The sequence below is a fragment of the Alexandromys fortis genome, unplaced genomic scaffold (assembly GCF_014885135.2).
Source record: "Alexandromys fortis isolate MF-2015 unplaced genomic scaffold, M_Fortis_MF-2015_v1.1 scaffold_81, whole genome shotgun sequence".
In the NCBI taxonomy this organism is placed as follows: domain Eukaryota; kingdom Metazoa; phylum Chordata; class Mammalia; order Rodentia; family Cricetidae; genus Alexandromys; species Alexandromys fortis.
In genome coordinates, this window is record NW_026067960.1 from 4559171 (window position 1) to 4585331 (window position 26161).

General features: G+C 43.9%; 1 protein-coding gene across 2 annotated transcripts in view; it reads left to right on the plus strand.

Annotated features, from left to right (window-relative positions):
• The window catches only part of Rab22a (RAB22A, member RAS oncogene family), a 48002-nt gene extending 28415 nt beyond the window's left edge, over positions 1-19587 (plus strand). For both annotated transcript variants that reach the window (XM_050152943.1, XM_050152944.1), the window contains 4 exons: positions 7734-7805; positions 7885-7991; positions 8515-8624; positions 13371-19587. In XM_050152943.1, the coding sequence (XP_050008900.1) occupies positions 7734-7805; positions 7885-7991; positions 8515-8624; positions 13371-13468 (387 nt within the window). In that variant the 3' untranslated portion in view covers positions 13469-19587. The remainder of the gene's footprint in view (positions 1-7733; positions 7806-7884; positions 7992-8514; positions 8625-13370) is intronic.
• Positions 19588-26161: the final 6574 nt, after the last annotated feature.

The following is a 26161-nucleotide window of genomic DNA, read 5'->3' on the forward strand; positions in this document are numbered from 1 at the left end:
GAATTAAGCACAGCTCATTTATAGCCGCCTTTTAAAAGCTAAAGAGGGAACTTTACAGCATATAAACTTTAGGTTTAAGTGGACAGATTAGCTAATGCAGTGCCTTGCAACAGGCTCTTAAGTGCCTGACAGGGAGCCTGTCTGTAGCACAAGGTGGGAACTGGGGAGTTATGGGAATAGACAAGGAATAGGGAGCAGAAACAGAAGCACGCCCTCAGCCTGATAGCATTCTGGCACTAAGTCCAGTTTCCCTGATGAGGTCCTGCAGCAGTCATCACATTATTCAGCTACAACTTCATTTTGTTTTCAAATGATTCTATGCAAACAGAGTGCCTGACAGATGCGCAATTCTGTCCTCGCCTCTTCAAAGTGCAGCAGAGGGGATCAGGAAAAATAGTTTGTCATCACACTCTATCTAGAACAACAGGTAGAGCCTGACCGATGGAAGAGCACCAGGCTAGGGTGCACATCTGAGCAGAGGTCATGTGCCTCAGCCTTGCTGCTTGCTACCTTTAGTTTTGAATGCTGTGTGTCACTTATGAGAGCTGCCACCCTTTTGTTGGTGGCCTGTGTGCATCTAGAATTGGGAGTTAGGACAGTGGGTCCCTTTGTAACCATCACTCTTCCATCATGCAGAAGCACTCTTCCCCAAGTCCTACGGATGGATCTACACACTGCCCTGGGACTGTGCTGTTAGCCAAACACATGGACTTTCCCTAGTAGTGATAGATGTGCCCTTCTCTTGGACCCCAGGTTTCTATTACCCTTCAGATATATTTGATGCTCACATGCTGCGATTATCACAGCATGTGATTATCATGTGACTTGTTTGTACCATGAAAATAGAACGAATGCTTAGGCATGAGCCTCCCTCAAGTGGTCACAGGAGCCTGAGGACTGTTGTCTGCTTTGCCTGCCTCTTACTTGCCCACTTCCAATTGGTTCTTCAGCACAGAGTGCTGCTCTGTTGTGCAATCTGGCCTTCCTTGACTGAAGTACCATCTTGCAGCCCAGAGCTGGGCAGGTGATGCTCAAAGTTTAGGCCAAGGACAGGACCCTTGACCAGGAGACCCTGAAACAGGAAGAGAATCAAGAGAGGAAGACGGGGTGTGGCCAGTTGTCATTGTGCAGAAGGACATGCCCAGGGGTCCAGATTTTAGGGTTCATTCAAGGATTTGCCCATTCATTTAGAGCTAGATCTTCTAGGCTCTGTATGGGAGCTATAGCTAGACACCACTCCACCTCCTCCTGCCAGTCTGCTCTGGAGCTGTAAACATGCATTCTTCTCCAGTGTAGCATACAGCTCTACATTCTCTTGTCTGTCTTCCCATATTTGGCCCAATAACTATCCAGGCTTTGGAACCTACCCTCTACTACCTGAGAGGAGCTGTCCTAATCACCCGTTGCCATAAAGTTGTGCTTCTTACACTCAGATCTAGAGGTCGTCTTGTGTTCTTCCTGACAGCTCTGGTGGCCATTCAGTTCTTTGGCTCTCCACTCGCCTGGCTTCAGCTGCCTTCACTGTCTCTCAAGTGTTCTGCGGCCCTTGTTTTTCTCCTCCCAGTTCTGACCTATATCACTACTCCGAGAACCCAGACACTGTAGAGAACATTGATCAGACTCTGCTGTCTTCTTGCTGACCCTCACCTCTATCTGTGCCCATGTGTTCTGCTCCACTCTTCTCCCTACATGCTGGCCTCCATGCAGGTCCTTATATGCATACCTGCCATCAGACCTTCACATGTACTGACTCTTCTCACTGGCATTCCCCTCTATCACTCATAGGCTCCTTACCAGCTTTTGGCCTCAGGCTAAATGTCATTCCTTAGGGCTTCCCTACCTCCCTGTACCTGAGCAGGGTCTGGTTCATTCTCTATCCTTGTCAGTATTTATTTTCAAGATGCTCATTTATAAGTAGTAATGTCTGCTTATCTGTCTACCTTTATTGGCAACTTCTACCAACCAAGATGTAAATGTCAAGAGTTAGGCCTGCAGTATCTTGCTTACTGCTGTAGTCCCAGTGTTGGCACAGTACCCAAAGGCAAACTAATGCCCAAGGGTTAGCTGGGTGACAGCAAATGAACTGTGTCTTTCAGTCTTTGCTTGCCCTTGGCCATGGGTTTGTCACCGATTTTCTTACTTTTGTATCTTCCATTTAGACTGTGTCCTCTTTCAGGGGCAGGGACTGCCTTTGCATGTGCTCCAGCCCTTGGCACATGGCATTGATGTTTGTACTTAGTTGACTGGTTGGTAACCCCCTCTTCTGACAGATAAGGACAGAGCCTCTCTGCCCACTGTGGGTAGTGCATGACTCCAGTGATAAGTGTCTATGGTAGTGTGTTTATTGCTTAGCGCTCTGTAGGGTAGAGTTTTGTGGTAGGGACCCAAAACCATTGCAGAATGGAAAGGCTTTTTGATGAACTGAACAAACGTCCTCTCCATTTGACCCTCACATCTCTTGCCATGTGTAGTTCTGAAAGAGGGGTTTTCTGACAAGTTTCCAATGATCGCAAAGTGATTTCACTAAGTTGATGGAAGCAAGTAAGAATTGAATGGAATGTGAGTGCCTGACTGGGGAGCTTGTTACAGTCAAAGGAAAAAAGTGCTGAGAAGACAATGGTTTGTATATCAAAGGGTTAAAAAGCACCCAGGAAAGCAGACTGGAGCTCTCAAATGTTTTTTCAAAGCGACTGCCTCTGTGAGGCCCACGAGAGTCCACTGTGAAATGAAAGGTCCCATGTGCTCTCCTCCATTTTGAGCAGAAGCATCTCCCCAGGCTGTTTCCTCACTGACTCAGACTCCTCTAAAAATCAGCTTCTGCTGTAAAGATAAACCTGGGTTTCTCAAATGCCAGATTAAATGAACTTGTTTTCATGATTAAATATATTTTCTTAAGATTGAGCACTTGTGAGTCCCTTCTCCACTATTTGCAATTTGAGTGAGCTCATCTTGTCACTGTTTGTCCCACTTACCCTTCACTAAGACACCTGGGGTGTGTCAAGACAGCCCCACAGCAGATAAACAGATGGCTACCATGAATGCACATCATAAGTGCAGCGCAGCATTCCCAGTGCCTCCTAACTGTATGACAGTCTAGAAGGCTTCTCAGCCACACCTCTAACAACCATTTTACAACCCTGTGTTTTCCTGTACTTGTTCTGCCTTACTGTTCCACAAAGGTCAGAACAGCATGAAGTCTTATCAGTTCTCGCAGTGTTCATAATAAGCAGTTGTTGTTAGTGCTTAAATTGGGACAAGGACAGCTTAAGAGCATCCAGAGCTGGGACTGCCAGAACCAACCATCCGCTCTTATAAATAAAGTTTTATTGGAACGTGGGCATGCTTATCTGTTCATTTTTGTCTGTGCTTTACTCTACAGTAATCCTGGTCCAAAAATACAATAATACTATAACACAAAACAGAGGGCCACAGAGCTAAAGCTATTTCTTGTCTGGTCCTCAACAGCGAATGATTGCTGTCCCCTAATCTAGAGCCAGATTTGAGGTACAGATGTGATGACATATTTGGATTCTTCTTATGTGTCCATCTTCTTTCTTCACCAGAACAATATGGGAGACTTTCCAAGTCAGTATCAGGGGTGTCACCCAGAATGGCCACCCTGGCTTGTAAATGTTGGATGAGACTGTACAAGTAGCCTTTTGAAAGTGCTGCCAAACAACTAGTAACTAAGGCTGAAGCAGCATCGCAAGGTCATAATCCAGGCCTCACAGGCACGCCCAGTTAGAATGTGCCACAGAGTAGCAAGGAGCTGAGCAGAAAATATCTTTATGCCGGGTGGTGGCGGCGCATGCCTTTAGTCCCAGCACTTGGGAGGCAGAGGCAGGTGGATCTCTGAGTTTGAGGCCAGCCAAAGTTACACAGAGAAACCCTGTCTCAAAAAAAAAAAAAAAAGTCTCTAAGATTACGATACAGAAAGATGTTGTCTGAGAGTGCTAGGGCACTAGACAAGATCAACAAAGCCTGGGAAGACACATCCCAGAAAAGAGAACCCTCATGTCTTTTGAGAAGCCCCACTCATGCCTAAGTGAATATGCAGAGAGGACATTGCAAAACCCAACAGAAATCAGCAGGATGACCAGACTGAGCAGAGACTCACTGGTGCTTCTTACAGCAGCACTGGAGTTTAAACCCAGTCTGCCACATTAGAGGGTGTTGATTAACTCCTTGATGTGATGCATTTTGATGAAGCATCTTAGTCAGAGGAGAGACAATGTCCTGGAACCAACCCACATAGAGCCATCCTAGCAGTGCACAAAATCAGCTGAAGTGATAAGAGTTACCGCTCTTCAAAACGGCAGTGTGGGAGACATGGCCAGAGTGCCATTGTAATTGTTACATATATGGAGAAATGAGAACAGAGGATGACCCTGCGATGAAAATATACAGCCATAGAATTTAAAATATACCTTTAAGTATGTCCAAAGGTTCAAAGAATGGCAGATTGACTACAGATGGGAAGCTTATGCAGAAAGGAGGTTCATGAAGTATATGATGAAAATACCAAGATTGAAAGCCACGCTGTCAGGAAGCAAAGGTGACTGAGTGGACAGTACAACAGATCATTTGGGAACCAGAGGAGGAGAAGCCAGAAAAGTCTCAACAGCCTGTGGATATAGTTGGCCGAGTAAAACAGAGCTGGCACCCAGAAGGAATGAAGAAGGGGTACAGGTTAAAGACAATATTTCCGTAATTGATGACTGAACTCTTCCAGTGTTTAATGAGACATCTACTCTCAAATCTAAGAGTTTCAGTAAATCTTTAAGTACAACTAGGACCCTAGTTAAACTGCCAAAAAGTAAAGATGACAAGAAAAATCCTCAAATAGCCAGAGATATATTGTATACAGGAGAACAGTAGGAATGGGGTGACTTCTTACAGAAGCAGTGAGGCAGGCCAATAGACAGACTCTTTAGCATGCTGTGGGCATGCAAACAAGTCAGTCTGCCTAGATCGTTTTCCAGATACAAAATCAAAGTAGTCTTAGAAAAAGTGGAAGCAGAGAGTTCAGTAGTAACAGTCAGAGTGGCCACTCATATCCTACAGAAATAAATAATGAACTGAGCAGTGGTGGCGCACGCCTTTAATCCCAGCACTCGGGAGGCAGAGGCAAGAAGATCTCTGTGAGTTCAAGGCTAGCCTGGTCTACAAGAGCTAGTTCCAGGTCAGGCACCAAAGCTACAGAGAAACCCTGTCTTGAAAAAAAGAGAGAAAGAAAGAATAAGCAGTACAGGTGATAGAGGGTAAAGAGCATATTTTTTTTTCTTCTCAACTCTGGTTATTTCACTCAGCAGTTTGTGCATTTCAAGCATTTAGCAACAGCAGCCAAAGAATGGTGAAGTAGACAAGGTTAAATTTATATAAGGTTCTAATAGGCAAGGTTAGATTCACTTAAGATTCTGATGTTTTATAGGAAGCATACATTTAATACATTTAAATTAGAAGTGTATTAAGAAAAAAACTTATATCGTATTTGTAAGAACAACCACCTAATAAATAATGCATAAAAGTATAGTAAAAAGCTAGGAGAAGGGGGCTGGGACCAGGCCCAGTAAACCCAGAGTTTGATTCCCAGCACTACATAAGCCAGGAGCCCTTCACTCAGGAGATTGAGATGGGAGTGTCAGCAGTTTAAGGTTATCCTTGGCAACATCAGGAATTTGAAACCAGTTAGGGGTACTAAAACTTAGTCACTGCAGAGAAAGGAAGAAAGGAAGGATGAGCATTTTTTAAATTTTGAACAAATTTGCAGCAAAGCCCTAGACCTGTGTCCAGACACAGCGTATTTTCTTAGTTGTGAAAGGACCAAGCACCCCACTGAGCAGGCAGAGGTGGCAGAACTGCCACGTGACAGACCTTAGCAATGGTGCTTAAAGAAATGTACACACCTCTACAGAGAAGAGAAAATAGGAGAATAGAAAAGGGTATTCTATGCAGATTATAAGCACAAAGGGAAAAAAACAATACTGTGGCTGTGTTCCATCTGCAGATGGACTCGAGGGCAAGTATTATCAAGGTTAGAGATCTTGGGAATTGTCTGTGTTGACAGAAATGCTTTGTCTTTGTGATGTACAAGGGGATTTACATTTGTTGGCTTACACATTATAGACTTGCAATCTGCTTTTCTTGGTGTGAATTTCTCCTTACAAAACTGTAGAGAAAGAAATGACCCTCTAAAGGAGGTTGCCACCACAAGTACATCCATAGTGAGGCAGCTAAGGCCTTGATCCTAGTTCTACCTACATGCCACTGTCTCATTCTCTTTCACTGTGTAAGTCAGTCCAACAATTTAAATGTGTGTCGGGCAGAAAGGACTGAACTGGCTTGTAGCTCTTGGTTATGCTGTAGTGCATGAGATCCATTCCAGGCCCTAGCAGTCATGACGTCTTCCCTCATGGACGTTCCAGTTAGAATATCACTACTTTATCAGAAGGTTGACTGTGAACTCAGACATTCGAGTGTCACAAGCAGGCTGTATGTATTCTCATGTATACCCCGTGCTCTCTGAGGATAGTATCTGCCAGCCAACCACTGCAAAGGGATCAGGATACAGTACAGGAACTTTGTATCACTCTTGGGTACTAGATTTCAAAGTCAGGGTATAAGATGAAGACATGACACTTGATGGGGGGAAGCCACACTAGAACATTTGGCCAAGACCCTGATTTGACTGAGGAAAGAGCTTCACATTTTCTATCCCAAACTCCTCCAAGGAAATGGCCTGAGGGTAAGCCTTTCCCTAAGTCCCTCTCTAGTGTGTGGGGAGAGGAAGCAGAAACTGCTTGCAATATGACACTTGGAATGCAGTGAGACATATGCATGCAGATGTCAGAAAAGCAAGTTGCACACTCACTCTAGTAAATTCAAATGTGCATTCATGTCTAGAAAAACTGTTTACAGCAGTGGGTTCGGGGCGGGGGGTTGTTTTGTTTTTTAATTCATCTATTTATTTTACAGCCCGGCAGCAGCCTCCCCATCCTCCCCTCCCAGACCCTCTCACCCCACCCCACTCCTACTCCCAAACCCCCTCTTCTTTCTCCATCCAGACAAGGGCAGGTCTCCTATGAGTATCAATAAAACATGGCATATCAAGTTGCAGTAAGACTAAGTACCTCCCCATGTGTTAAGACTGGCCAAGATGACCCAGTATGAGGAGTAGGGTCCCAAAAGCCATTAAAAGAGACAACCCTGCTGCCACTGTTAGTCCCACAGAGGATCAAGCTACACCGCTATAACATATATACAGAGTGCCAAGGTCAGTCTCCCTGGTTGTCCGTTCAGTCTCTGTGAGCCCTTATGATCTCAGATTAGTTAATTGTGTGTGCCTTCCTGTGGTATCCTCGACCGCTATGGCTATAGCAGTGTTTTTATCTCCTTAGTTTGGGAAACCAAAGTTTAAAAGACTATTAAACAAATGAATTTGGGGAATATAATATTGAGTTCAATTAAAAAGCTTTCTTAGCTGAAACAATTGTTTATAGTCCCATATTCAATTCCTGTAAAGCTGTTTTCTAGACTATCTTCTGGGACATTCCAGCACTACCATCAGTCTTGGCCTTTAGTAATTACAGGTTTGTTTGCTCTGAAGCATTATGTCATCTTCTGTGACTTCAGAGAAAGATTACCTTTTGTGCAGGGATAATGGACTTCAAAGTCTGCTAAGAGGACATCCTTAACTGGCTGTCGCAGTTTCATTGCTTCTTTCCCCTCTGCAGTTTCGTGCATTGGCACCGATGTACTATCGAGGGTCAGCAGCAGCTATCATCGTTTATGACATCACAAAAGAAGTAAGACTTTTTATTCATTTATTCTTAGACACCATCATTTATTGCTCAGGCCTCTAGCTACTCTCCTTTCATGTTGCAGGAGACGTTTTCAACGCTCAAGAACTGGGTGAGAGAGCTCCGCCAGCATGGCCCCCCTAGCATTGTTGTTGCCATTGCTGGGAACAAATGCGATCTTACCGACGTCAGGTGAGTTATTAGACAAGAGATTCCCATACCGATTACATGTTCTTTTTCTAATGAGCCACATCCATGGTAAGAGTCTAGCTTTTATTTTATCTTTGACATTGAAAAATGTCTTGTGTTATGTGGTTGGCCCTGAAGTTTCAAGCTAAAATGAAGACTAAAGACATTTGGAGTTAATTATATTACATGTAGACAGGCGTGTAATTTACTCAAACCTTAGTGGTATCACATATGACATTATCTGAGATCATTGCCTCTCAGGCTGCTATGACACAGAGTAATAGAATACAAAAAGTGCATTTTATTGGTTGTTTCAGTGCACCACACATTTGATTCCCAGAGCAGGGACCTTGTTTTGTTGAGGGGGAGGGCTTTTTAATCTAGGGGTTGGAGAAAACCTTGTCACAAAAATCATGTAACTGGAAGGACTGTCTGGGCTCATGCCATGGATGATCCTTCTGTAGGGGTGGGGTGAGGGGAAGGTCTTAAGGGACAGACCCTCTGATTAGCAATTGTTGCCTTCCAGAGAAGTCATGGAGAGAGATGCTAAGGACTACGCTGATTCCATTCATGCCATCTTTGTAGAGACCAGCGCAAAAAATGCAATAAACATAAATGAACTCTTTATAGAAATTAGTAAGTATCCCTGCATTTTGGGGGTTTCCTCTGTTCAGGGCAAACAAAAACAGAATTTTCTTTTTGGTTAGAACCCAACTTGTTTGAAGTAGTCTCTGAGATTGTGTCGTTGAAAGGAGATTTGAGCAGATGAGGACAGCCAGAGTCTCTGTTGCAGTGGGGTTTCTGGAGAGATGTTGCTTGGTAGATAGTGCCTTTCCAGAAAGGATGCCTCTCAGTGTCAAAACTGCTTTCCTCTCTCCTCTTGTAAACGTTGTTCATCCAAGGCCATCAGAAATGAACAGAATAATCTGGAGAGTCGGCTTAGCAAGGAGGAGCATACACTGTTCTTCCAGAGGACCTGAGTGCATTCCCGGCACCACACTGGGATTCCCTGCCCCAGGGGGCCCAACACTTCCAGCCTCTGAACTCAGCTGAACTTGTTTGTTCATGGCTATACACAGATATACACAGGATTAAAAATAATAAAGATTTCTAGAAGAGAAAAAAATAGCTCAAGGGGGATGCAATGTGGGTATTGTCTGTCTGTAAGAAAACCCACAAACTTAGTCCTTGGCAAGGGAAGGGTCAGCCCACTCCCCTTCTCCTCCTTCAGAGTGTTAGCATGTTGACAGTGGGTGAGATAAGCTGCTTGGTACCTTTGGGATTCTCTGCAGATTGGTTCTGTGTTTATTCATTTCATTCAGATTCATCAAAATATTTATTGGGAACTGTTCCAGACTCAAGGGAGCCAGTCTAAAGAAGATAGACACAGCCCTTGCTCTCCTAGAATGCTTGTTCTGTTGAGCGAGTCAGGCAGTGAACTCCAGATAAATAGGATCATTTCACATAATAATAAGAGACATGAAGAAAGCAATGAGATAGATGTAAGCATGTGTGTGCAAGGTGTCCAAGAAAGCCCCTCTGGGGAAGAGAGTTGGAAGCTGAGGCCTGATGAAGGACTCTGAGGCAGTGGGATGGGGGCTGAGGCCTGACAGTACGGGCCTCAAGCTAAATAACTTGCTTTCACAGAGCATAGTCAGCTCCCAAATGAAGGGAGCACCCATCCAAGCATTTATTAACTGCCCTTAGGTTGAAATCCAAAGTAGCTAGAAGCTATAAGAGCTCTTGACCTTGGTGAAGGTGAAAGTCATGAATTACAAGACCCCCCCCAGATCCATTCAGGGACTGCCCAAAGGGAGCAGAAGTGGTCCCCCATGGGCTGGACCAATCAGTTGCAGTAGTTGGGGTCACCCTGGGTTCTAGAGATTAGGCATGCTTTGTTCTCATTTTGTATTTCCTTTATGAGGCAGGGGCTCAGAGTCTCACTCTATAGCCCAGGTTTGACCTCACAGCAGTCCCCTTCCTCAGCCTCCAAAGTTCGAGAATTGACAAGTCTGAGTCCACACATCTAGTACTGTGATGGGTTAGATGCTCAGAGATCTGGGTTTTTATGCATGTGTTCCATTGTTTCGGTTGACCACTAATTTAAACCTTTTCAGAGTCCATGGCAGACTCAAGCATTTCTCTTCATTCCAGGGGTAGACATGGTGCTCATAGCTAACAGGTAGCCAGGTCTGTCAGGACAGTGTGCCGTGTGTTGAGACTATTGGTTTTGTTGTGGGTTCTTTCTCTGTACCATAGCAATTTTAAAAATAAACAGGTTTACGAGCAACAAATCCTTATGCCAGAATGTACACAAACAGGGTGCAGCGCTGTGATAGTGACTTCCCTGACATTGCCAGCACTGCAGAGACCTAGTGCATACTTGTAACTGAGAAGAATTGAACATGACCACAGAGATGGAAACCAGACAGAGTTAGAAATCATCTTTATTTTTTGTTCAGTGAGTATTGTCAGTAACTTATGCCTAGACACGAACCTTGGGTTGAAGCATAATGTGCATATAGGAAAGGGCAGTTTCAGAAGCACAGAGGTACTCCCAGGTTGTCTCAGAAAGAACAAAGCCTGTGCTCTACACTCCGGGAAGTGCAGCTGCTGCCACCCCATGGGTAACCCATCCTGATAGCCGACTTCGGGTGCTTTTGTTTGTTTTATTTTTTATTTTTTTAAAATATTTATTTATTATGTATACAATATTCTGTCTGTGTGTATGTCTGCAGGCCAGAAGAGGGTGCCAGACCTCATTACAGATGGTTGTGAGCTACCATGTGGTGGCTGGGAATTGAACTCAGGACCTTTGGAAGATCAGGCAATGCTCTTAACCACTGAGCTGTCTCTCCAGCCCCCTTGTTTTATTTTTTGAGACAAGCTATCACTATGTAGTCCAGGCTGCCCTGGAACTCTATTTGTAGGCCAATATGGCCTTGAACTCAGAAATCTGCTGCTTCTGCTTCCCCCGTGCTGAGATTAAATGCTGTGGCAGCACTCTATTACTCTGTTTCCTCTCTTGTCCTCCCGTCTCCATCTTCTGTGACTGATGACGAGCATGATTTGGATGACCTCCTTTCTCTCCCTTCTCACCCTAGAATATACTGGCGCCACCCTGCCTGTTCGGTGCTGGGAATTGAACTCACATATGCTAAGCAGGCATTCTGCCAACTGACCACCCTATTTACTCTTCTGTGTCTGGCTGCTACTCTATATCACATGTTTAAATTGTCTGTACATCCCATACAGCTGCAAAAGACGCATTCACAATGCTAGTGTATGTTAGTGTCAGATCACAAAGTTGGAAAATGAAGAAATGGATACTGTTTACTGTATAATTGTCCCTTCTGTTGTTGACAGACATTGGGCAGTTGTTTCCAACTTAGGGCAATTTCAGACTGCTGTATGAACATCCTGTGTCCTCTGGGGAACATCTGGATGCATTTTTTGCTCAGTATCTCTGTGCCCAAGAGAAAAATGGCTGGGTCATTAGGTTTGCATGTGTTCACTGTGACTTTACTGCCAAACAGTTTGCAAAGTTGTACTTGTGCCAGCTGCTGCCCACAGCAGTGGTGTACAAGATTTCTTCCCTGTCAGTCTGTGGGAGAGGCAGGGTCTGAATCTCCGTGTCTGCTTTGAAGCTGAGCGCCTGTCCGCATACAGATTTCCACCTGGACAGTAGCTGGCATCCTCTTCTTCAGAGTTCTTAATCTCTTGCCTGCCTCTACCGAGTCACCACCCCCCTTCCTAATGACTTGTACTTCACTCTGGATGTCCAGTCCCTGGTTGGTTATGTGTGTTGGAAATATCTTCCCTTAGATTTGACTTTGATTTCTGAACCAATTCTTCAATGGACTGAGCTTCTTAACCTTACCCAGAGTCCCTTTGTACTCACTTTCCTTTATACTCATCATAGTTCCTGCTTAAGAAACCATTGGTCGTGCCCAGACCATCAAGCTGTCTCCTGCTTTCTTCTAAATCACTTTGTCCCATTTGAAAATCTTCTGTCACATTTCACAATTGCCTCTGTGGTACCAGCTATATTTCAGTTTCCGTTTATTGAGAAAACCATAATAACACGGGTCTTGGAGAGCCTTAACTACATTGGTGATTTATTCACAGCACATTTGGACAGTCCATGTGGAAGTCACACTGTGTGCTGTCTACACAGGTTACCGCCCATGGTGGGGAGCCCTCAAGATTCTGCAGCCACACCCAGAGGATTGTCAGGAATTTTTCTCTCAGCCTTGCTGATGTCAGATGTTCCTGTCTGTTAATTCCCTCTTTAAACAAGCAGACAGAAAGCCTTTCTCTGCCTAATGCTATGCCACAGAGATCAGAGGGTGCCAGAGCAGAAAACAGGCAAGATTGGAGGGCCCAGTCTCGTACGAGGATGCCAGTCACACAGAAAACAAGTCCAGCATGTTGCTGATGTCTTGGTGTTTTGTGATATGTGAGGGTTAGAATAGAGCAGGAGGAGGAGGGCAGGAATGCCTTTGTACAAGAAGCAGCCTTGAGCCATGTCAGCCAGGTGGGTGGATGGTGATTGAAGCTTTTCTCAAAATTGACATTAACCTCACAGAGCAGTAAAGTGAAGCCTGTCCCTCTCCTACGTTGTTGTCGATGATAAAATGCCACAGCCTCTTCTGAGAGCAACTTGGCAGCTCTGTCAAAAGCTAAATTGCGGTAGGTAGTCACTGGGAGTTTGCATGTGACAGATACACGCTCAGGAGTGGAACAGTGCCCTGGCTCCTCTATTCCAGTTTCTTAGTCCCCACACACACACAGTTGCTCAAAACACTGACATCCTGGGGATTGATGATGATCGCTAGAGACAGTGCAGATGCTCAACCATTCAGAGACACAGCAGCCCACTGTGTTCTGTGAGGGACCATCCTGAGGGCAAAGGAGCTGAGTACATCTGGGAGTGTCCACATGCCTGTGATGACTTCTGCCATGAGACATGAAACCAAGCTTGTTGGTTGTCTTTTGTTTTTGTTCTTAGGTGTGTTTGTTTACTGGCTCAAGAGAAAATGTTTTTAGTCTAATTTTTGTATTTAAAAAGCTTACTAAATGCTGTTTATTCTTATTTGGATCCTGGAATAGAAGATATTAGTTTAAGAACTAGTGACATCTAAAAGACTGGTGACTTCTGGTGCCATAGCAGTGTTTGTTCACTGTGACAGGTGTCTTGTAGAATCAGGGTTAGGTGATGCTGGGTCACTGTGAATAGGCCCACTCTGTCCCTGTCATCTTCCTTGTCTTACCTCAATGAAACTGACATGTTGCTTTGCTAAAATTGTGTATGAGAAGGAACAGGTTAGGAAATCAAAGCTTGTGCCTCCTCTCCTTCCCTCTCTTCTCTCTTTGGTGTAGGCCGAAGAATTCCATCCACAGATGCCAACCCGCCGTCTGGCGGCAAGGGCTTCAAACTCCGAAGACAGCCATCGGAGCCAAAGCGAAGCTGCTGCTGACGACTCGGGGCCCCACACTAATGAAGAAGCAAGTGGTCCTGGATGTTGCAGGAGGGCCAGTCACTGCCATTGGCAGCTGCCTCGTGCCCTGGAGTCTTCTTCATGCAAAAAGGACTCAGAGGAACTGGCTGTTGGGTACTCTTGGAAGACTGCAGCAGGTGTTTCTAACTGCAGACTTGTGTCGCGGACTCTGATGTGCAAAGGGACCACATCCTTGGCTGCTGACTAGCTGAAAGGAGCATCTGATGTATGGATGGTAGGACTGAACTGCAGGTACTTTTGTAATCAGGATGTCGTGTATCATTTGTAAAGGGAAACAAGCACTTTTATGGATCTTAAGGGAAAACGCTGTGGAGATGGCCATCTCCTTGGTCCTTGTTGTTAGTGTCAGAGTCGCATCATTTAAGATGTGGAAAATGATCACAAGTGGAGGGACGGTTGGCCCTGGAACAGTTTCCACCATCTCTCAAGCACTTTCATACACAGTAAATTAACACCACGGCGGCGGCGGCCTGGTTCACCTCGGGTTTCCTTCGGACCCTGTATGTGTCACCACACATTAGTTTTATCGTTACCTTTCTCAGTAAGCTCTCATGGTCCAGGTGATGGTGTAGAGATGCTACCTGGAGCCAGTTGAGATGAGCAGTGCTTTAAAAGGAAGAGAGAAAGAACAAAGGAAATGATTTTTTTGGTTTTTGGTCCAGGTATTTGGTGGAAAAAACAAAAACAAATGTGTGCTGCCTAGCATATGTACATTTGTAGTCTATATTTATGAGAACATTACTTAAAATTATAAATTATGTAAATACATTAATAACTTTTGAATTCCACATTTAGTACTCCATTTAGTCATGCACCCACTCATTTTTCAGCCAGTCCACAGGAGATTTTGAAGCGCATTCACCTTGTGCAAAAGCATGGAGCACTTAGCTCACAGCTCCTTCCTCCTCCCCTTGCCCTTCTGCATCCCATCTGGAAATGGTAATAAAGACACATGTCTCCGTGACAAGCCGACCAGTCCTTGCTAGCCTGGGGGCAAGTGAGAGCCTAGCACCCAGCACTCACCTGGCCTTAGCAGTAGGGAGCTCAGACCAACTCTGTTGACAGTGCTTTGCATATAACAGCCAGTTCGCCTCACCTCCTTTATTCTCTCTTGCCTCTACTAGTGCTTTGCACTCTTTTCCCTCAGGAGCCTAATGAGGTTCTTAATATAATCTAAAAATAAAGCCCCCAAGTGAAACTGCTGGAAATTTGTTCCTGGTCTAATTTGGCACCCTTCCAGCCCAAGTATTGTGAGGGAAGGAAATTTACAAGATTAAATAGGAAATGAAACAGCTTGAATCTCAAACCAAATTGTGTTTTCAGAGCTGTCCTTAACTGAACAGTCAAAACTTTTCAAAACAACTGTTACTACTTTGCGCCCTCCCATACATGCTTCACATGGAGAGGTTTTAGCAAAAGGGCAGCCCAGATGACACAGACCTGGGTGAGGCCTCGTGAGCGTCTCAGTTGTTTACTCTTACTCAAGTCAGACTGGGAGCGCCTCGTGTGGACTCAGTGTCACCTCATTCCTGAGCCTCCTGCACAGCATTAAATTCTCACACAGGAGAAAATCCTGTGATTTCCCAAGACTGAGCTGCTTCCACCTGCAGTGGCTTGATACCACTTGACATACACCTGCAGGAAACAGCACTGCTCAGCTCATGTGGACGAGGCTGCCCATGTGAGACCCTTTCTGTCTCATTTCACCAAAAGATGGTATAAATTCATGACCTGAACAGTCCAGTACATTCTGGAAGTCGTGGGGCATGCAGTGACTGCTCTCCTGTGGCACATGTGACTTCTCTAGCTGATTCCCTCATACCACATGAAGGGAGTGGCTCTGGCCATGGCTGCATGTCTTCCCAACAGATTGAGCAGCATGACTCCAGTCTGCCCAAGAAATGAAGGGGCTGCCCTGCCTGTGGTGGCGTGTACTGCTCAATGGCAGTGCATTGCAGCTGGGCCCACACTCCATGGTCAGTGAACACAGGGAGGTCTCCATGTTCTTTCTTCCTATAAAATGTATATTAAAATGTAGGCAGACATAGTGCTTTATTCTGACCACATTGTCTCCTGGTTGTTTCTTAAGAGAAATAGCCAGACTCCAAAGGCATTGAGACATTGTTCCTCCCCCCCAAAAAAAAATTTGGTTCCAAATGATGCAGGGCCATTTTTAAAAACTTTGAAGACTGAACAGAAGGGGCAAGATCTTTAATTAACTGCCAGTGTGTATTGATTTCTTTCAGAGAAATTGAAATAAGCTCCTTGCAGGTGTCCAATCCTAGGAGCCACTGGTCTCTCGATCTCTTCTTTTACATAAGTGTTTTTCTGATTCTGTGATAACTAATTAACTATCATTTGGTGATTAGAAGAACATAAAGTGAGAGTCTGATTAAGTGTCCTTCAGTGTAAACTCTGTGAGAAGTGATTGGAGAGAAATACCAACTGCAAGCCCTTCTGGTTCCCAATGAAATTCCATTGCCTGCTTGTCAGCTTCAGCCAAGACAAGCACTGTACATGGCAGTCGGGAGATTTATTCCTTTTAAAATAACCTGGGTCCTTGTTCCCCATTTATGATGATATTTGAAGTGCCCACCTCTTCTCATTGTGCTCCTCTTCCTTGGATGCCTACCCAGGTCAAAGGATCAAGATTTTCTTATGAGAGACATGGTTATATCAAGAGGCCAGTATCATTGTGAAGATTAGCTGTTCTCTGGATTGTTAAATATGTGATGGGGGCTGACAGTGACCCACATTTAATCTATAAGTCTTACATCTGTTCCTTGTCTCCAGGGGGAAAGTGGGTTTGAGGACTTTTAAAGCTCTTAAGATATACAGCTGAGAGTGTTCTGTAGGTTGCTGTCACCCGGCACCCAGGGGGCTGCCAAACCCAAGGGTCTGCTGCTGTATTTCAAGGTTCCCATGTTTGAGTGGGTGGGTTCAGTTTGGGGTACACTGCGTGTCAGTATATAGGCCTCCATGTCCCAAAAGGCAATGGTTCGTTGCCTTCTGTCTTTTCTATTGCAAAAGAGGCTAATGGGGTTCCGTTCAACATTTCTCACCTATTCATTCAGAGACTGTGACATGTGGACCCTCAGACTATGTGATCTCTGCAACTAGCCTTAGCCACCCATGTGTCTGCAAGACCCTGCAGGAGTCAGGAGAGAATCCTCCTGAGGAAAGGTAGCTGGGAACCCTTAGCTCTTCTCTAACCGCCAGTCGTGCTTCAGCCAGACAGGTGGCTTGGATCACAGAACTTACCAGGCTCTTCAGCCTGATTCGGGTGAGGGCAGAGTGGTTATGGAATCCCTTGTAAGTTCTTACTTAAATTTATTTTGAAGGGACAAGCAGCACAATTTTTGTTCATTGTTTGATTTTATCAGTTTTTAAGGAAGAAATGGGATATACTTTTAAGATTCAAGCTGTTAACTATGCCTTCATGGGGGGGGGGGGTTGATGATAAAAGATGTTGGTTTAAGACAACCCATGAATGATTTTGATTTTTTTTTTTTTTTTTAATGAGGTTGATGAGCTAGCTCGGCAGGTAAAGGCACTTGCTGCTAAGGCTGATGACACAAGTCAATCCCTGGAACCCACATAGTAGAAGGAGAAGAATGCCACAGGTCGTCCTCTGATCTCCACATGTCCTCCCACACTACACACACACACACACACACACACACACACACACACACACACACACGTGTCATAATGTTTAAAAAATGTTCTGTGCAGTACATTATCTAGAAGACAAACAGAGCACTGTGCAGTTTAGGAAAAGGAGAGTCAGGTAGAATTTAGCCTGAGACTTAAAAGAATGACCGCGACAGATTTCCTGTGACGGCAGAAGTCATGTCCAGAGATAGAAAACCAGGCAATCTGATTATCTGATTTGCAAGAAATGTTAATGGAATTCCAGGGCATTTGTCCTGTTTTATGTGCAAATGAAGCTCTAAAATATATTAGAAGGGTATTACCCTTCTCAGGAGCCTTCCTTCTGCACCTCAGAAGGTGATGAGTGAGGGGCCTACACTGATGAAGTTCATTAGACATGCTGAGAAGGGCAAATGAATAGAGCTTGGAATCACTGTATTTCTCAGCTCGTCCTTCAGAATGCTCCGAGCATGTAGGAGTGATTTACTATCTGGAGCTAGGACTTCCACCAGCATAGATCAAGTTTAATTTGATGGTCTGTACCATCAGAAATAACTAATATCTGTGTTCTTTCCTCTCGGAGGGTAATCAATTAGAGATGTGCTAGAATATTTTTGGCTTCAAAACAAAAGGATTCAGAAGTTTAATAAAATAGAATCTCAGACCTTCCATCGATTCCTTTCATTATGTTGAACGTTTTAGATAGCAAGATTAGAATATATAAATAGTAGATGGTAAGATTGAAACCATAATGTCCAAAAAACTTGCAGGAAAAAAATGTTTTAATTTGCTGTGAGTTCATTTTATGGTGCCCAGTGCCTCATCAAAATGCTGCATAATTACAACAAGCAAAAACCCGGGTAGGTCTCCACAGACACGACTTAAGTGCCAAGCTCTGTCTCCCAATTAATGGGGAGTCTAAGACAGTAATGACTTTTTTAGAGCCTTCTTTAATTGACAGTTTTCAAGCGTGGGTCTTAATGTCCTCCTTAATCGCACAGTAGAAATGGCCTGCTGCTTTCCTCATGCCACTTCTTGATTCAGGAACTTGATAGTGTTTAGAGGCAGGTTGTGGACGGCAGTCCACTGAAGGGATTCATCTTTACATAGAACTAACTGTAACATTGTCAAGGAGGCCCCCAAAGCATCTAAAACCCAGTGTGTGCTTCATCCACTGCTCCACAAAGCTGGGCTTCAATTACTTGCTCAGCCAGCCTGGAGTCCTCCCCATGCTCGCCAGCTCCAGATCACTGCCAGACTCTGCCCATTATACTGTTTGCTTTTAGGGCTTGTCTTAACATTGTTTGACCACCATTAACACTTGGCATTTACACTTCAATTATCCATTTCACCCCTTGGAAAAGCTTGGAAGCAAGGATGGAGCCCCCGCCCCCCAAATCCCTTTTTGTTGTTACTACATGGTCAGGAAATTTTCTCAACTTGGGTCATTCCCCCACGATGTCAGAGAGACCAGTTAGATTGGTGGGGGATGATGAGTGGCAGCTGGGTCATCAGCAGCTGATGCGGCTCTGTTTTTAAACCATTGGTTGTGTTCTGTAGACATAACTTTATTGCCCTGGGAAGGATCTTTTTTTTTTTTTTTAATGTCCCACTCAGTCTTTCCATCATTTTACATCACAAGTCACTTATACCATCATCCATCACTGCTCTGACCTTCAGAAATTATGGCCTGTTTTCCTTATGATTGACACTGAATTCTTGCCTTACTCTCATTTTCTGTGGGCTCTCCCTCAGGCACCCTGCCCCAGCAATCTTGGCATGTATGGTATGCCCTTCCCTGTGGGGTAAAGAGCCCCCAGGACTTCCAAAAGGGCAGTAGGCAGCATGAGCCTGCAAGGCAAACACAACTGAATGACGGAATGGGATCTGTTGTGGGTGATAGGGTGGTGGACTGGAGAATCAGCTGCACAAAGTTTGAAGGAAAGAAAACCTAAGCCCTGTACCAGCAATCCTTTCTGCTCCTGAGAGTGCCACCCCTTGTCAAGACCCAGTGGAAGGAGTAGCGCCCTGTGCCTTTTTTAATAGCATCTGTATGAAAATCGAATTGTTCCTGGTTTCCCAAGCCTGGTAACACTCTAAACGCCTGAATGAAAAGCCGTGGCTTCACAAGCCTGTATGGATGTTTGATGACCATTTTTGCAGTCTGACCTTAGGCTGGGCCTAAGTCTATGTTTTGTTTGTAAACGTTGAAGAAAGGAAACTCCGCCTTTTCCTTCTCGTTGTAAGATTTTTCTTTTGTGACCTGTTTGCAGATGGTAAATCTGGCATCCTTTGGAACAGAGTTTCTTCAGCTTGACTTGTATTGTATGCTTTTATAGAGTATGGCATGCTCCATCACTACAAGATTTATGTCAGGAGAGGTGTAAACATTTCGTTAATAAAATGCTATGTTTACAGATGCATGATTTAGACTCTGGTGCTTTTTCTCTTCAACAATATTCAACACAATTCTTTTATTTTGGTTGAGATGTTTTCTTCAAGTTTAACCCAAATATGAATTCAGCCAAGTACTGCAATTTCTGGTTATATGTACCACACCCACCGCCCTTCACATCACTCTAGCCACTTATTCCAAAGGCATTCCTAACAGGCTGAGGGATAGAGTTCCAAAAGATTGGGGTGACTAGTTCCTGTCTAGTAAAAGGTTGGAGTATCTGTGTGGTGTCTGCTGAACATTGGTGTATCTGTAGTGCCTGGCAGAAGACTGGTGTTTCTGTGGTGTCTGGTGGAAGGTTGGTATATCTTTGTTGTCTGTAGATGATAGTGAATCTGTATGGTGTCTTATAGTATCTTGGTTTATCTTTGTGCCGTCTGGAGGAATGCTGGTGTTTCTGTGGTGTCTGGTTGAAGGTTGGTTGGTGTGTATGTGTGGTATTGGCTGAAGGTTGATATATGTGTTTTCTAGTAGAATGTTCGTGTATCTGTGCTGTGTGGTAGGATGTTGGTGTATCTCTGTTGGTGTGTGGTTGAAGAATGGTGTTATCTGAGTAGTGTTTGTTAGTATGATGCTGTATCTAGGTGGTATATGGTAGAAGGTTGGTTTGTCTGTGTGCCTCCTGGAATGGTGGTTTGTCTGTGGTGTCTGGTAGTATGTTGTATCTGTGGTGGTGTCTAGTAAAAGTTTGGAGTGTCTGTGATGTCTGGTGGAAGGTTGTTATATCTATGGTTTCTGATGGGAGGTTTGTGTTTGGTAGAAGCTTGGTGTATCTATGTGGTGTCTGGTGAAACACAGGTGTATCTGTGGTATCTAGTAAAAGGTTGGTGTATCAGTTGTGTATTGTGGAAGATTGGTACATTTTTGGTGTCTGTTAGTGGGTTGGTTTAATTGTGTGTTGTTGGGTACAAAGTTGGTATGTCTGTATAGTGTCTGGAGGAAGGCTGGTATGTCTGTGATGTATTGTGGAAGATTGGTGTATCTGTGGTGTCTGGTAGTGTTTTAATGTATCTATTTGGTGTAGAGTCGAAGGTTTGTGTGTCTCCTGTTTCGAATAGACAGTTGATATATTTGTGGTATCTGGTGGAAGGTTTTTGTATCTTTATGATGTCTGGTAGTATTTTTGGTAATCTATATGGTGTCTGGTGGAAGGTTGATGTATCTGTGGTAGTGTTTGGGGGAAGTTAGAGTATGTGCTGTCTGGTAGAAGGTTGGTGTATCTATCATGTCTCATAGTATGTATCTGTGGTGACTTGTGGAAGATGGCTGTATCTGTGGGGTCTTTTACCATATTGGTATGTCTGTGGTCGCATCTGTAGAAGGTTATTATATCAGTAGTAAGTGGCAGTGTGTTGGGATGTCTGTAGTGTAGGTAAAAGGGTGGTGTATCTGTGGGTTGTTGTTGAAGGCTGGTGTGTCTGTGGTGGTGTTTGGTAGAAGGTTGGTGTATCTGTATAGTGTCTGGTTGAAGACTAGTATATGTATGTATGAACTACTCTGGTAGTTTTAGGAGGTTGGGCTATTTGTTTAGTGTCTGGTGGAAGACTGTTGTGGAAGATTGGGGTATCTCTGGTGGAAAATTGGTGTGTCTGTGATGTGTTGTGGAAGACTGGGGTATCTGTGTAGTATCTGGTGGAAGGCTGCTGTTTCTGTGGTATACTGTGGAAGGTTGGGGTATCTGTATGGTGTCTGGTAGCTGTTAGTGTAGCTGTTGAGTGTCAAGTGGAAGGTTTGTGTATCTGTGGTTTCTGGTGGGAAGTTGTAGTGTCTGGTATAAGGTTAGAGTATCTGGTGGTGTCTGGTGAAAAGTCATATACATAGTGTCTGCTAGAAAGGTTGGTAAATTTGTGGTATCTGGTTGAAGGTGTGTGTATCTTTGTGGTGTCTGATAATATGATGGTCTCTGCGGTTTCTGGTGGAAAGGTTGGTGTATCTGTGGTGTCTGGTGCAGGGTTGGTGTGTGTGTGTCTGGTTTCTGATGGAAGGTTGGTGTATCCCTGTGGTGTATCTACAGTGCCTTCAGGAAGGTTGGTATGTCTGTGTTGTGTCAGGAAGTATGTTGTGTACACCAGTATATTGGTGTGTCTCTGGTGGTGTCTGGTAGAAGGTTGATATTCTGTGTTTTATGCTAGAAAGGTTGTGGGTATATGGAGTTTCTGGTTGAAGACCAGTGAAGATGGTGTGTCTCTGTAGTTTCTGGTGTGAGGTTGGCATGCAATCTTTGGTGTCTAATGGAAGGTGGGTTTATCTGGTTACTGGTGGACCCTTGGTGTATCTGTTCTGTATGGTAGTATGTTGGTTTATCTCTGGTGATGTCTGGTAAAAAGGTTGATATATCTGGTGGAAAGAATGGTGTATTTGTAGTGTCTAGTTGAAGGCTGATGTATCTGTGTGGTTTCAGGAACGTATTCCCTGATAGTGTATCTCTGTGATTTCTGATGGAATGTTGGTGTATCTGTTGTGTCTCATGAAAAGTTGGTATAACAATAGTGGTGTCAAGTGGAAGATTGGTGTATCTGTTGTCGTGCCTGGTAGAAGATTGGTGTATCTGTATAGTGTCTGGTGGAAGATTGATAAATCTGTTTGGTATCTGGAAGTATGTTGGTGTATCTCTGGTGGTGTCTGGTAGAAGGTGATACATCTCTGTGTGTGTTGGTGGAATAGTTGGTGTATATGTGGTTTCTGGTTGAAGGTTGGTGTGTCTGTGTGGTGTTGGTAGTAAGATGGTGTGTCTCTGTGGTTTCTGGTGGAAGATTGGTGTATGTGGTATCAGGTGGAAAGTTTGTATATCTGTTGTGTCTCATAGAAGGCTGATGTATGTGTGGTGTCTGGTGAAAGGCTGGTATACCTTTGGTTACTGTGATGTTTGATGGAAAGTTAGGGTATCTGTGTAGCGTCTGATAGTATGTTGGTGTATCTGTGTGGTGTCTGGTGGAAGGTTGGTATGGTTTCTCATGGAAGGTTGATGTATCTGGTTTCTGGTGGAACGTTGGTATGGTTTCTAGTGGAAGGTTGGTGTTTCTGTGATGTTTGGTAGTGTGTTATATCTATAATGTATGGAAGTATGTTGGCATATCTCTGATGTCATCTGGTAGAAGGTTGATGTATCTTTGTTCTGTCTGTTGAAAAGGTTAGTGTATCTTTGTGTGGTGTGGTAATATGATGGTATGCCTCTGTGGTTTCTGATACAAGATTGGTGTATCTGGTGTCTAGGGGAAGGTTAGTGTATCTGTGGCGGTGTCTGGTAGAAGCTAGTTGTATCTGTGTGGTATCTGGTGAAAGGTTGGTGTATCTGTGATATCTGGTAGTATGTTGGTGTATCTGTGGTGTATGATAGTATATTGGTGTATGGTGGTGGTGTCTGGTAGAAGGTGGTTATAACTGTGTGGTGTCTGGTTGAAGGTTGGTGTATCTGTGGTAGAGTTTGGTGGAAGGCTGGTATATTTGTGTAATATCTGGTGGAAAACTGGCAATAATGAAATTTTTGTGCATCTGGTTTCTGGTAGAAGGTCGGTATGTCTGGTGTCTGGGAGTATGTTGCTGTATCTGCATTGGTATCTTGTAGAAGTTTGTTGAGTCTATATTGTTTGGTACTATAATGGTGTATCAGTGGTGTCTGGTAGTATGTTGGTATATCTGTTTGCTGTCTGGTGGAAGTTTGGTGTATCTGTGTGGTGTCTGCTTGAAGGTCAGTGTTTAAGTTTGTGTTAGGTGGAGTTTTTACTGCTGTGACGGGACACCATGACCACAGTTCAGTCCATTATCATGACAGAGAACATGGTGGCATGCAGGCAGATGTGGTACTGGGGTTGAGTCCTTACATCACAGGAACAGGAAGCCAACTGAAAGTCACACTGAGGGAAGCATGAGCAAAAGAGATCTCAAAGCCTACCCTACAGTGACATACTTCCTCCAACAAGGGCATATATCCTAATAGTGCCAATCCCTTTGGGGGGGTCATTTCCTTTCAAACCACCATATCCCACTCCTTGGCCCGCAAAGCTTATAGCCATATTGTAATACAAAAAAAAGGCATTTAGCCCAACTCCAAAGTCTCCATAGTCTATAATAGGCTCAAACTTGTTTAAAAGTTCAAAGTCTCTTGTGAGGCACATGTCAATCTTTTAACTGTCATCCCCCCAGTAAAAATGAAAATCAAAAAAACAGATTACATACTTCCAACATATAATGGCAGAGGATATGTATGCCCATTACAAAACACATGGAAAGGAGCAACATGAGGAAATACTGGGTAAAAGCAAGACCAAAATTCAGCTGAGCAAACTCCAAGCTCTGCATCTCCATGTCTGACGTCAAAGCATCTTCAGATCTCCAACTCTCCAGCTTTGTTGACTGCAGCACACTTCTTTCTCTTGGGCTGGTTCTACTCCCTGTTAGCAGCTTTCCTTGGCAGGGATCCTATGACTCTGGCATCCCTAATATCTTGGGTTCTCCAAAGCAATCTAGGCTTCAAGAACTTCACAGCTCCACTCAGTCTCCTCTCTACTAGGCCTCCATTGAGGGACACCCCTGACACATGCCTCAGTGGCTTTCTTTAGATGAGATGTAGCAAGTCTTTCTCTGGCCCACCAGTCAGCACCCAAATAATGACACAGAGACTTATTATTAATTATGAAAGCTCGGCCTTAGCTTAGACTTATTCCTAACTAGCTCTTATAGCTTATATTAACCCATTTATATCATTATGTTCTGTCACATGGTGTTACCTCTCTCCTATCTTGTACCTCCTTTTTCCTCCCTGTGTCTCCTTGCATCTCCCACATGCCTAGAATCTTCCTGCTCTTCCTTTCGCTGCCCAGAAATCATGCTTATACCTCCTACCTAACTATTGGCCATCCAGCTTTTTATTACACCAGTCATAGCAATGTTTTCACACAGTATACAAATATCCCACATTTCCCCCTTTTGTCTAAATAAAAAGGAGGGGCTGGAGAGATGGCTCAGTGGTTAAGAGCACTGACTGCTCTTCCAGAGGTCCTGAGTTCAATTCCCAGCAACCACATGGTGGCTCTAAATAAAAAGGAAATATTTTTAACTCTAATATGTTAAAATTATGTACAATAAAAACAATTATCAATTAATAATTTCTTTCACAATGTCTAGTCTCTCTGTATTTGGCAAGTTCAGAGAAAATATTCCATTTGTTTTATACCTAATTTACTTTGTATCCTAACTACAGAAAACCGTAACTATAACTATCTAATCTTCAACCCCATCAGAGACCCAAGAAGGATATAATATTACCTGAGTAAACAGGAAGAGTATAGACAAACAACTTCCAAAAGTATAGAAATGACAGTTGGCTTCCTGGACAGTCACCAAAAGTTTCTCTGCGACATTAGAGACATTGATTGATTGATTGATTGATTGATTTGCCTACAGGCCTAGAATATATGACAGACTTTTTTTTATGAAACAGGAAATGTTTGAAGGACTGTCCTACCTTGTCTTGACATGGAGGCAAAGTCCATAAACCATTTATTTTATCCTTAACTCTAAAGCCAGAACCACATGGCTGAAGCTGCCAAATTCTGCTGCTTCCTGGGACTGAAACATGGCCCCCTTGTTCAATTACATCTTTCTGTCTTTCACTTTCCTAAACTTGGCCGTCCTGAAACTTGCTCTGCAGACCAAGCTGGCCTCTGCCTCCTGAGTGCTAGAATTAAGGGTGTGCCCCACAACACCTGGCTCTAAGCTTTTCTTTAGTCATTCTACAAGTAGGAAACTTAGCTGAGTGGGATCTTGCCCAGAGGTCACCACTCCCTTTATTTCATTTCTTTTTTTACTTTTTTGGGGGGCGGGGTGGGGAGGGTTTAAGGCAGGGTTTCGCTGTGTAGCTAGCTCTGGCTGTCCTGGCACTCAGTAGACCAGGCTGATCTGAAATTTACAGAGATCCACCTGCCTCTGCCTCCTGAGTGCTGGGATTAAAAGTGTGGACCATCATCACCCAGCTCCTTTATTCTATTTCTTAATCTGTTTATCTCCTTGAACACACAGAGGAGTTAGTTCCGGTCCACTTCCTGGTGTTCTTTTCTCCTCAAAATTTACATTTTGTAATTTACCCTGTTTAGCTTGCTGTTTTTCATTATAAATCTTCCTTAGAGTTACCATTAATAACTACCCTTTACAGTCTATACTAGACTTGAAATTTCTTCTGCCAATGGAATTAATCAAAAATCTTCACTTTAGCCTCAGGTAGACTCTTTGGACAAGGGCAAAGGTAGCCATTTTTTCACCAAAATATCACAAGAAAGATCTCTAGGCAACATACTAAAATTTGTCACCTCTGAAACCTCTTGAGTGAGGCCCCCATAGTTCAAATAACTCTTAGCGTCATTGTCCCTCGTGCTCCTACCAGTACATTCTACTGCTTTTCAAACCCAAAGTACCAAAATCCAAACTCCCAAACAAACACACGGGCAAGCCAATGTCAGCAATACCCTAGTCCCTGGCACCAAATTCTGTGTGACAACAGCAGCCATTATAACTCTTATAAAGAGAACATTTAATTAAGAGGACTC